The 11,456-nt window shown below is 49.9% G+C and overlaps 2 protein-coding genes across 2 annotated transcripts; both read right to left on the bottom strand.

Annotated features, from left to right (window-relative positions):
- Positions 1-553: 553 nt before the first annotated feature.
- On the bottom strand, positions 554-1,990 carry LOC311194476 (G-protein coupled receptor 35-like; the record flags this gene model as incomplete). The annotated part of the gene is made up of 2 exons (XM_084267582.1): positions 554-1,507; positions 1,832-1,990. The coding sequence occupies 2 exons, from the start codon at positions 1,988-1,990 to the stop codon at positions 554-556; spliced, it is 1,113 nt and encodes a 370-aa protein (XP_084123708.1).
- Positions 1,991-5,342: 3,352 nt separating this feature from the next.
- LOC311194474 (G-protein coupled receptor 35-like) lies at positions 5,343-6,275 on the bottom strand (the record flags this gene model as incomplete). Its single annotated transcript, XM_084267580.1, has 1 exon — positions 5,343-6,275. One exon carries the CDS (start codon positions 6,273-6,275, stop codon positions 5,343-5,345), a length of 933 nt encoding a protein of 310 aa, XP_084123706.1.
- Positions 6,276-11,456: the final 5,181 nt, after the last annotated feature.

Genomic DNA, 11,456 nt, shown 5'->3' with positions numbered 1-11,456 from the left:
CAGCTTGCTCCGTGCGCAGCAGTAGCCGCTTCCTGGCGATAGATGTGAGCTTTGCAATTATATAGGTTGGCAGGAAACTACCACCGTATGGGCAGAATTTTTTGGTGTGAGCAGGCACAGATGCATTAGGTTTGGTGTTGCAGTACAGGGGCTTTTCCTTGGTTTGTGAGTGCCCATCCATATTACACAGAAGTGGACTTGTGTGTTGCTGTAAGGGCGCTGGGTTTCCTGTGTTTAGCTGCAGGGCATGTACAAATAGGTGCATGGCAGAAACAAGGGCCTTATCCGTTCTCCATACCACGTGGGGACCAGGAGGTGCCTGAAGCTGCAATACAACAGTCCAAGACAATAGTCAGAGCTGGAGTCAAGTCACTGAGGACCAAAGGGCAAAATTCAAGTTTATATGAGACCCATTGGAGGGGGTTGCCCCTTTTTTCAGGTATGGTTATGCATAGAATGATTGCAAATACTGTAGGTGGTCCCATTCCCTCTGCTTCCAAACTTGAGCAGCACTGTGGCTTTTAACACCTATAATGCACTTACTTAGCCTTTTTTATATCATGGTTTGATCTGTTGGCGGCTGTGACTCTTGGCTTTGGTTCATCTTCAACCTCTTTGATACATAAGTGGGTAACAGAGAAGAAAACTCCTGAAATTCCTTGGCTGCAAAGTAATAGCAAACTACATCTAGACAGCAGTTAGAATTTGCTAAGCACGCACAGATCTGAATAGAGGCTCTAATTTCTGCGCGCAAAGAACAAACTCCAGCAACATCCACGGCAAACCGCAAGAGCAGTGTGATGTAGAAAGGTGAAAAACATACAATGAACACACACAAATTCACTGAAATAATGTGGATGGCTTTCTGGATTAGCTTGGTCTCGTGAGAGCTTGTGGCCATCTTCTTTTTGAGACATTTGAGGACTTGTACTGAGCAAAAAGTCACAATCACCAAAGGGATAATAAACTGAAAGATAACAGAAACAAACATTAAATAATTAGGTTGAGTAGATTGTTTCTGAAAGCAATATTGTTCCTTTTCATCCATATTTGGCCGCAAGGAGTAATAAAGTATCAGTCCTAACCAAAGACACCCGCAGATAGAAGCTGATTTCAATGGGGACCGGATAATCTTTGCTTTCAGAGGGAACTTGATTGCAATGTATCGATCAACTGCAATCAGGGTGATGATAAAGATGCTCATAGGCATGTTTGTAAAATAGATGTTCCGTATGGTGAAACACAGCTTATCTATGGGGTGGTCTTTTAAATTAAAATATATCAGGAAAGGCAGGGCAAAGAGCAGAAACATGTCCGCGACCATGAGGTTCATCATGTACACTCTGGTCTCGGTCCACGTCTTGAGTTTGCAGCAGAAGATCCAGAAAGCTATGATGTTCAGTGGGATCCCCAGAATGAGCACTGGGATGTAGATGATGTATTGTAATAGCAAAGCGCCATGGTCCCGCTCAGCTTCTCCACTGCAGTTGTACATGTTGGGCCGTCTCTGCAAGAAAAGGAAGCAGGCATGAGACTGTGCTCTGGGACAGGTCCTCTGGGACAGGTCCTGCTGCAGTGCCCCCACTCTCATGGCTCTGCGACCCCTCGCACCCCTGCACTGGGAGATGTAGGGAGCCCCTGGAGAAGTTCGGTGGCTCATCGGCACCACCTATCCCTCAGCAAAGTAAAACTAACACAAAACCAGAGGCAACCCTCTCTTGCAGCTATTAAGGGTTAAGCCTGCCTTGTCCTTCATCCAGTCCTGGTTTGAGCAGTCTGGGTAATAGCAAAGGGTCTTCAAAACCGAATGATAATTTTGGTGGCCACTTACCTTTGCTGCTGCTGTGGTTATCAGAGAGCCACTGGCTTTAGGCCTTTCTGGTGGCTTCACTCCTGGGGGTGATGGGTGGATGCCTGCTGCAGGCAGGCCATCCCCAAGCATGAACCCACTCCTCTCGTTGCGGGACGCTAGGGAGGAGTAGGTAAGCATGGGTACCACCAGCTCCAGTAGACAACAGGTCTCCAGAGGAAGGGGAGAGTGAGCACACATTTCTGATCTCAACTACCAAAGATGGGAAACCAAATTGTTGCTAGAGCAGAAAATGCGAGTCCAAGAACTTAGACTAATTCCTGGTAGACCTTCAGTATTTCAGGGCATCCATTTTCAGCAAGGAGGCAGCGAAGGATGAATCAGACTTAGTCTGTGGCTCATAAAGGAAGTGTTTACAATGAGGCATGAAAGGAGAATGCCCAGATTACTACAATATCTTATAAATACTTTGCCTTATAAGTCAGTGGCTTCTAAGCATCAACATCTAAACTACAGTGCAGCTGTCCAATTGCATGAACTAAGGGAACTGGTTTTAGTGTCTGAGACAGGGAGATAGATCTGGCAACCATGGAGGGAAGCACAGTGCCTGCCCCGGTGCCAGAACTGGCATGTGAATACTGAACCACAGGGGTATCCTGTGCATTTTTAGGGTGGACTTTTTGGAGGAATGACCATACAGCCAGCATTCTGTCTCTCTCAGGCTTTCAGCTTCACAGGTCCATGAGTGTACTGTGGTACCAGCTACCTCACAGCCATTCCCTGCCACACTACCATGGTCATCTCGCAGTGATGAAAAAGTCACTCTCTGCATGCATAGCACTGCCCCAAAGAGCTGCTGAGCCCTCTGGACCAAGCATCCCAGCCTCGTCAAATCCCCCATGTGAGCAGAGAACTGGTTCCCGAGATCCCGTGCTGGAATGTGCCTGGAGCCTGGTGTCTGCATGCACCAGAGGCAAGGTAAGCAGAACGGGTGTGCAACCTCAGCGAGGGGTGAAGACCTCCCCCCCACCCCCCTCCCAAATGATATGTGGCTGCCAAACAGTGAGGCATAATAGTTGTGGAAGCAGGAGGAAACGGAGGCATCTGGACAGCTGACGACTGACCCATATATTAGCAAGCAGGCATGCTGTCTAGCTTCAGTAAAGAGGGGAGAAAGCACGCCAAGCCGTTACCTGGATCCTGTGGGGCTCTCAGGCGGGTGTAGTCCGCAGGAAGGCAGCAGTGGGGGATATCTGTCAGGGCTGTGGGTTGCGGTAGGAGGTGGGTATCCGTACAGAGCTGGGTGCCTGCTGTTGGCAGCTCGGGAGCGCCCAAGCAGCAATGAACTCTTGTTCCTCAAAAGTGCTTAATTTATCACCTGCTTTTTGGGATGATCGGTTCTCTGGTGCCCTCTATTGTGCTCACATGTTGTTCAGCTCAGTGCTGAACCGCCCCCTGCTCACCTCACACAAAGCAGCGATTAAAATTTAATATTTTCAGCTGTAGGAAAACAACTAATTTCTGGAATAAACCCCGTGATGAGTTCAAATTGCCCTTCTGGCAGCGAGCAGCCCCCCGGGGAGCACAGCAGCCTGCGCAGCCGCTGCCGTGGTTGCAGAGGGTGCCCCGGGCAGGCAGCAGCACCGGTAGGATGACCTGGCCAAGGGGGCACGTTGCCAGTCGTGCTCTCGGTGACAGTGAGCCCAGGGAGAGGGGACCCAGCAGGCCTCTGTCTTCAGTGCCTTTGCTGAAAAAGCTGGCAGATGTTAGGGGCATACTCATCCTCTGTGGAGCAGGCAGGTGTCTGTCACTGCTTATCATCATCACTGCAAAGCCCAGGCTGGTAATGGTGGTCACCGCCAACCAGGTAGGGGCGAGAGGTACTGGTGTGGTGCTGAGCACAGCAGAGGTGTCAGGACCTTTAAAAACATGTATTTTCTAGTACCATTTTCGGGTAATTTTGATGGGTTTTGGTGTCTACGGATTGCAGCAGTTGCAATTCCATCTACGTGAGCCAGCTGATGAGAGCCAGGCTCTGACTCCCTCAGGATTTGTCCCATTGATTCACAGCTCCTGAGCTTGTGGTCCTGAAGGTGACAACAGCAGACTGAGCAGCAGCCATGGGCTCCCTGAAGACAGAGGAAGGTCACAGGGAAGCCTCATAAATGGGCAGGGAAAGGGAAGGCTGCTCCACACTGTCTCCTGGAGTGCTCTGAGGATTGTGTGGGCAGCGCTCAGACACTATTTTGGAGATTTTTCAGTTTTGAGAGACAGTGCCTGACGGGGACCTACAGGAAATCTGGGGAAGGACTGTTTGTAAGAGCATATAGCAACAGGATGAGGGCAATGGTTTTAAACTAGAGCAGGGTATGTTTAGATTAGACAATACAAAGAAGCTCTTCACTACAAGAATGGTGAGGCACTGGAACATGTTGCTCAGAGAAGTGGTGGAGGCCCCATCCCTGGAGACGTTCAAGGTCAGGCTTGATGAAGCTCTGAGCAACCTGATCTAGTTAAAGGTGTTCCTGCTTACTGCGGAGTGGGGTTGGACTAGATGACCTTTAAAGGTCCCTTCCAACCCAACACATTCTATGACTCATGGACAAATGCATTTCCCCCAAGGAAGTGTTGAGAGCATCAATGTGGGCAGGCTGTGGCAGCACAGACGCAAGTGTGTCCAGCTGTGGGGGGATACTCTGACTCTGAGCTGCAGCTGGGAGGGTGGAGCCTGGTGCCACAACAGAAACCCTGGGAACAGCGATGCAGGGGGGACAAAGGTCTAGAGAGTTAAAAGGGCTTCCCCAGGGCTGGGAGCAGCAGCCCCGCAGCGATGGCTTTGTGACAGGGTTCTGCAGAGCAGCTGGGAAGGAGCTGGTAGGAGGGTTCAGCTCTCAGAACTCCTGGGATTTGTGGTTTATGGCACTGGACAAGGCTTGCTTTCATCCTAAAAGTGTTTTGCTTCACATGTGTCTGATCCATTACCTTGAAGGGAAACTCAGCAGAATCCAGGCAGTTTTGTAGGGCCTTGTACGTAGTCCTACGCTGGTACTGCCTGACCCCCTCCAGCCCACCAGGGGAATATGATAAAAAGCAACTTGAAATACACAGTGGGGTAAAACATGATCTATTCTTTTCTCCCTGTTGGCAATAAAGATCATTTGAGTTCAGCTGTAAACTGAACTAAACCAGGGAGACACGCACAAGTCTGGAAGAGTAACAAGTCGGTGCTGAAGGGTGTAATGCAGACATGTGAATGACTGGTGAGTATGTACACACTTACACACACCTCTGGGAAAGAATTTGTAGAGTAAAAAATGTAGAGTATAAATCACGATTAACTTAGTAATGCTAAACTTAACAAAGATCTCCTGAGAGAGAGCGAGCAATAGTTATACTGAGAATGCTGAAGATATAGCTTCTCTTGACATTACAGACTTCTTGTGGGGGTTTTTGGGGGTTTGAGGTTTTTTGGCCCCCTTGCTCCGCCCCCTCCCTTCCTCCCCCCCCCCCCGCCCCCCCCCCCCATCTTCCTTTACAAAGTGTGTGTTTGCATGGGTGGAGATTGATCTGTCTCTTCAGGGCTGGGTTTAGGCAGTAGAAGGGCTTCCTGGAACTCTTTGGACACAAAGTAGTAGCAGATGCTATCCAAGCAGCAGTTGGATGTGGCAATAGACCTTGTCACGGAGGAGAAGTTCTTTATAACCTGGAGTGTGGAGCAGGTGACTCCGATGTTCTCCATTATTAACCTGGCAAGTAGCACGACGTAGGCTGGCAGAAAGCATATTAGAAATACAAACATGTTTGCATAAATAATGTGAATAGCTTTCTGGATTAATTTATCCTCTGTTGAATTTGTCTTCAGACGGCTCTTAAGGTTCCTGATTACTTCTGTGGAGCAAAAGGTCAAGGTTGTTACTGGAAGAGTGAAAACGAAGAGAATGAAAAGGAGGCTCAGAGTAAGCCCCTTGGTGGAATCCTTCTGAAAGCAGAGATCAGCGTGACTCTGCCAAAGCTTTATGCTGGTACCGATTATCACAGAGACCCACAGAAGCCCACAGGCAAGGGCTGCCTTTGATGGAGTCCTGAAGATCCTGGCTTTCAAGGGGTACTTTATGGCAATGTATCGATCGATGGAGATAAAGGAAACGATGTAGATGCTCACTATCATGTTGATAGAATACATTGCCTCTGTAAACTGGCAGAGTACATCTCGGGTTGACTTATTCCAGATCAAATAAGCCATGGAAGGCAAGATGCAGATGACGAAGCAGTCTGCAAAGACTAAATTGATTATATACACCCTGGTTTCTGTCCACTTCTTTACCTTGCAAAAGAACATCCAGAGAGCAAGGGCATTAAATAGTGATCCAAAAAAGAAAATGATGTTATACAGAGCAAATTCAATGAAACGAACGTGTTGAAAGGTTTCTAGGTCTGTGGCACTGCAGTTCCTGTACACATTCATTGTCCTGATGTGTAGATGTTGTATGATGTTGAGACCTGAAATGGGAAAAGACATGGTAAGACTTTCCTCCTGCCTCTTAATAGATGCATAGCTCCTATAAAAAAGGGTATTTAAGTAAATATTTGCTTTGCTATCAATGTGAATTTGAGTCTACAAAGCTGGCCTTCTCAGTCACCCTGTCAAGCTTTGCATTTACTCAGTTTATAAGTAAATATAAAGGTGCAGGGAGGTGATCTTAGCCTGTACCTGTCAGCCCTGATGAGGCCAAGTGCTGTGTGCAGTTTTGAGCACCACAGTATAGGAAGGACATTGAGGTACTGGAAAGTGTGCAGAGAAGGGCAACTAGGCTGATTAGGGGTCTGGAGAACAGAGAGAGACTGAGGGAGCTGGGGCTGTTCAGCCTGGGAAGGCTGAGGGGAGACCTTACCGATGTCTACAGGAGGTTGGCCTCTTCTCCCTAATAACTAGCAACAGGACAAGAGGGAATGGGTTCAAGATGCACCAGGAGAGAGTCAGGTTGGTTATTAGGAAAAATTTCTTCACTGAAAGAGTGGTGAAGCATTGGAACAGGCTGCCCAAGATGGTGGTGGAATTACTGTCCCTGGAGCTGTTCAAAAAATGGGTAGATACAGTGATTTGGGAGATGGTTTAGAGATTATAGTGGTGTAGGGCTGAGGGTTGGACTTGATGATCTTGAAGCTCTTTTCCAACCATGATGATCCGATGATCCTAAATATTTCAAGGTACACTTCCAGTAGGACATGGCAGGCAGCCTTTATTAAATAGGGGGAAACTTAAATTTCAGAGGGGTGCAAAATGTCACTTAGAAGAGTCCCCATAGATAGCATGGGGTCCCGTGGCAAGGTGGACACTAATTCCTTAAGCCAGGCTGTGCAAACAAGATAAGATTGTCCTTAGCTTGGTCATGACCTAGGCAGGGATCAGGCATTGCAGCAACCAAAGCTAAAGCCGAAAGCCCAGCACAACCACCAGTAAAAGCGTAAAAGCTCATCTACCAGTTCTGCTGGCTTGGGAAACAGACTAGAGGCATGAAGGGCTGCAAGGACATAGCAGATGTCATTGAGTAGACATCCTCATGCTCTGGCTCTAACTGGGCAGGTTTCTGATCCTTTGGGCTGCCTTGCAAACCTGGAACTCCTGCGACAAGCTCAGGAAAACAGCTCAATTGGAATTCCTGCATCCAAAAGGCAGGCTTGAAACCCTAGGGAGGGAATGAGGCATGCTGGTCTCCACCTCCTTGGGGGGGAATGGGGAGGGTGGAAGGCTAAACCCGGTTGTTCCAGAAGAGAGTCTGCAGCTGTAAAGCAGGCAGGCACACCTGAAAGAGGAAACGCCAGTGTTGAACAAGTAAGTAGCCGTATAGATGTCTCCTACTCACGGCAGACATCCTGCCTCCCTGGGAAGTCCATGAGGTGTAAGTGCTACGTACTGAGCTTCTGTCACTGTCATGAGGTGTTGCGCAAGAGTATTGGTTGTGTGAAGTGTGAGTTCACGGGCTGATACAGATCAGTTTTCATCAGCTTCGTGTGACGTGCACATGGAACAATTCTCCGAACCGGCGAGTCCGGGGTTCTGCTGGCATCTAAAGGCAGTTGGGTAAGAATTTAACCTTTTCATTTAAAGTAAGAGGTTTTTTTGCCTGGGCAACAGGGGAGTGAAGCGACGAGGGGTCTGGTGAAACGCTGCAGCTTTCAGAGCTGCAGGGACACCGTGACTGAACACGCCTGGTTAAGTGGTTGTTTGCCAGTGATGCAGACCTTCTGGTCAGCTGGTGAGGGCACTGCCTGCAAAGTCAGGTGTCAGCGCTGAAGCGGCAGACAAACACGCAGCGACTGGCAGGTGCTGCCGTGACTCCCCTGTCTCCCAGTTCTGGTGTGCTCAGGGCTGGTTTCCCACAGAGGCTTCCTGCTCACACCCTGGGAGGAAGTTGCCACCCAGGGCAAACCAAACCAAGGCCAGTGGTGGCAGGGAAACACTTTAGGGTAAGGGCTGCAGCTGTGACATCATTACGCTTGGATGTCTTTCCCGCTGTGGCTGCTGCCTGGTTTGCTTTTCATCAGCCCTGGTCTGTGATGCCATCAGCAGCCTCTGCACTGATGTACAACACTGGCACACCACACTGGCACACCATGTTGGCACACCACGCTGCCACACCATGCTGGCACTCCATGCTGGTGTGCTCTGCAGTGTGAAAGGGCTCTGTCCGACACGCTGCTTTCGGAGCTGGAGGTGTATGTGGCCCAAATACGGTTCACAGTGTCAGTGACCTGTCCTGGGGCTTCGGTGCAGCTCAGCTTGCAAGTGCTCGGAGCCATGACACAGCCAGGGGCCTGGGGGGAGGAGGGAGGAAATGGGCAGGCCACATAGCACAGATAGGGTATAGCTGAGCAGAAAATGTTTTGAGAGATGCAGTTTGATAAGGATATCCTGTGGCTGCTGGAAATGTTCAAGGAGGGGTAGGTGAGATGGCTGCAGTGTCGGATGGGCTAGGCAGCAGCTGACAGGTTTGAGAAAGGGATGAAGACAGCTGTAAAATGTCATCTTGCTGCTACTGGAAGACAAGGAACAGACTGAGGCTTGACAGACAAGGTCTCTAGTACTGTGGAGTGTAACTTGTTCCACTCCACCCTAGCTTGGGGAGAGCTGATCAACAGTTGTCACCTGCCATGGAGCTGGTGACCAGCTGGGGAGGAAGTCCGGGGCTGGTCTCATCTCCTCCAGCAGCTCAAAAAGTAGCAGGCTCCTTCCAGACCCTCAACAGGGAGCCAGCAGGAAGAAAAGCAAGGCAGAGGCTGAAGGTGCAGTGGATGTTACAGTAGCACCGTGGTGGCAAACACCCAGTGTATTTCCCAGTGGGATGCCTGTAGGAAAGCAGCTGCACGGGAGGGGGAGTCTCATGTGTAAAATCCTCCTCCCACCACCACCTCATGGGGGGAACTCAGAAGTGAGCAGGCACTGGAGGAGGAAAGGGTGAACATGGTGGGTGAAATGAATGGGAGCCAAGGGGGCTGCTGAGGTGGGAAAGGGAAAGGACCTGGAACTGAGCAAGAGGGAAAATGGGGTGGGCACCTGCTGCATCAACTACCTTCAAACCTGCCACCTCTCTGACGACTGCCTTGATTTTCACCAGCTTTCCCATAAATTGAAAAGGTGGCTGTCAGCAAACCATAATGCTGTGCAGGCACGTGAATAGAGCCCAACAGGGCAGTACTGTGCTGGGATGTTAACCGTGGGCCTGGCAAGCTGACAGCCAGAACGAGTGGGCACACAAACTGCCTCCGCAGCAGCAGAGCCAGAGGTGAGGCTCCTGCTGTGGAGCTTAAACGAGGGGCTTTTCCTTTCTGCTTCCAAATAGCAAAAAGAAACCTGGAAACTGCCTGCTCTACCCTTGCTGCTGTTGTTCACAGCTCGCTGTCCAACACAGCACATTTTTCTTGTCATTGTTCTTTCAGGCTGATCTATTACTGCATCCCTTGAAAACAGTAATGTAGTCACCATAACCACAGAACTACTTTGAAGGACCTTGGAAGGGGATCAAGTGTTCGCTTAGACAGAAGTCTTTTAGGATCACTCATTCCCCATGTTGAGATTAATTTAGCTTTTAGTTCCCAGGGTCTGTTAGGAAGTGTATTCTCTGATCTTCCATATAAAGTACCCAGAGAATACCTTGAAGTAAGAACAGAAACCAGAAGGCTCAGAGATTACAACCTACATGCGGACCTCTGCAGAAACTGGGCATCTGAACCTTCTTGGCCTTCTTTCAGCCACAACAGAACCCTGAGCAGCAGCAGTTCACAGAGAGCAAGAGAGGATAAAACAAAGTATGTTACCTTTGATGAGGTTTAATGCCACAAAATCATCAGTGGGTCCTGCTGGAGGCAGAGCATGTAGGGACTGTGCAGCTGTGTATCCTGTCTGGGAGGAGTGGGGCTGGAGGGTGGGCACGGGTTACATGCACAGTGGCTGGAACCAACAACTCACGGGTACTTGAGGGTTTCTGTAGCACCTCCTCCTCCTGCGTAGGAGAAGATTCCATGTCAGTTTGGTCTTGAGTATCAATCTTCTGACCAAATAAATGGTGGCAGTATTTTCTGGTGAGGTCTAGGACTTCATTTACCACTTTCTAAAAGTGCTCAATGGATAGCAGTGGTACTCAGCAACTGTAGATCTGAAATGCTGTGCTGAAATCTGAACTAAGGAAGCCCAGAAAGATGTGATGCCTGGTAGTAGATCACCCTGTGAAACTGGAAGTGCAGGGCCCTCCAGCTAAGTGCTGAATTGAGTCATGCTTGCATGGGTGGGAAAGTGGACACACCGAGCATCTTGGCTCTCTCAAGGCTGGAGAGGGTCTCCTCAGCTCTCCTCGGAGAGTGTTGCACTCAGATGGCCCCTTGGCATGGGTTTGGTGCCTGGGGCAGGGATGGAGCAGGAGATGGCTGTTACAGGGCTAGTGGCAGGGCTCCAGTGTGTCCACTTCTGTTTGAGCACAGGTACAGCCAAGGCACCCGAGGGATACAGGCTGGTGACTCAACCAAGGCCCTGGCCTTTCACGTGGTCCCAGAGCCTCACTGGTTGGGCCCTGCGTTGACAGAAGTGGACAGGAGGGAAAGCTGTAAGCACCAAAGGGCTCCATATCGGCTGTCTATTTGGCATCGATATTCAGCATGCACTGTAGCTAGTGGGGAACTGTCTTGCTGCCCACTCAGTACCTGCCCAGCTGTCTCACTGCCTGCTTACCCTCAGCACCTGCCCAGCTGTAAGACTACTTCATTGCAGTGATGCTAATGGAGGCTGGCTGCTCATAAAACAGCCTGAAGGCTGTGAGAGAGGAGAAGCCTGCTGGGTCAGTCTCAGGGGTGGAACACACAGGCACTGGTGTGCCGAGTGAAAGATGGCAGGATGCAGATGTGGGCCAGGTGTCCTTAGCTCAGGAGCTGGCATCAGGCAGAGGAAGTGCTGCAGCACAGCTGCCAGCAAGGCTGTGCAGGGTAGAGGACCCGTGGAAGATCTGAAGAGAAGACCCACCACGAGGCTTACAGACCTTGCAGCCACAGAGCGCTGTGTGTGCAGATCACAGCCCTCAGCAAGCAACCAGGCATCCAAAACCCTTTTTGTTTGTCTGTGACAGAGGACAGACCATCTCTGCACAAGGCACAAGCC

This window comes from Gallinula chloropus, assembly GCF_964237585.1.
Source record: "Gallinula chloropus genome assembly, chromosome: 8".
Classification (NCBI taxonomy): Eukaryota; Metazoa; Chordata; class Aves; order Gruiformes; family Rallidae; genus Gallinula; species Gallinula chloropus.
The sequence above is the reverse complement of the archived record's forward strand: the minus strand, read 5'-3'. Positions and strand labels throughout refer to the sequence as shown.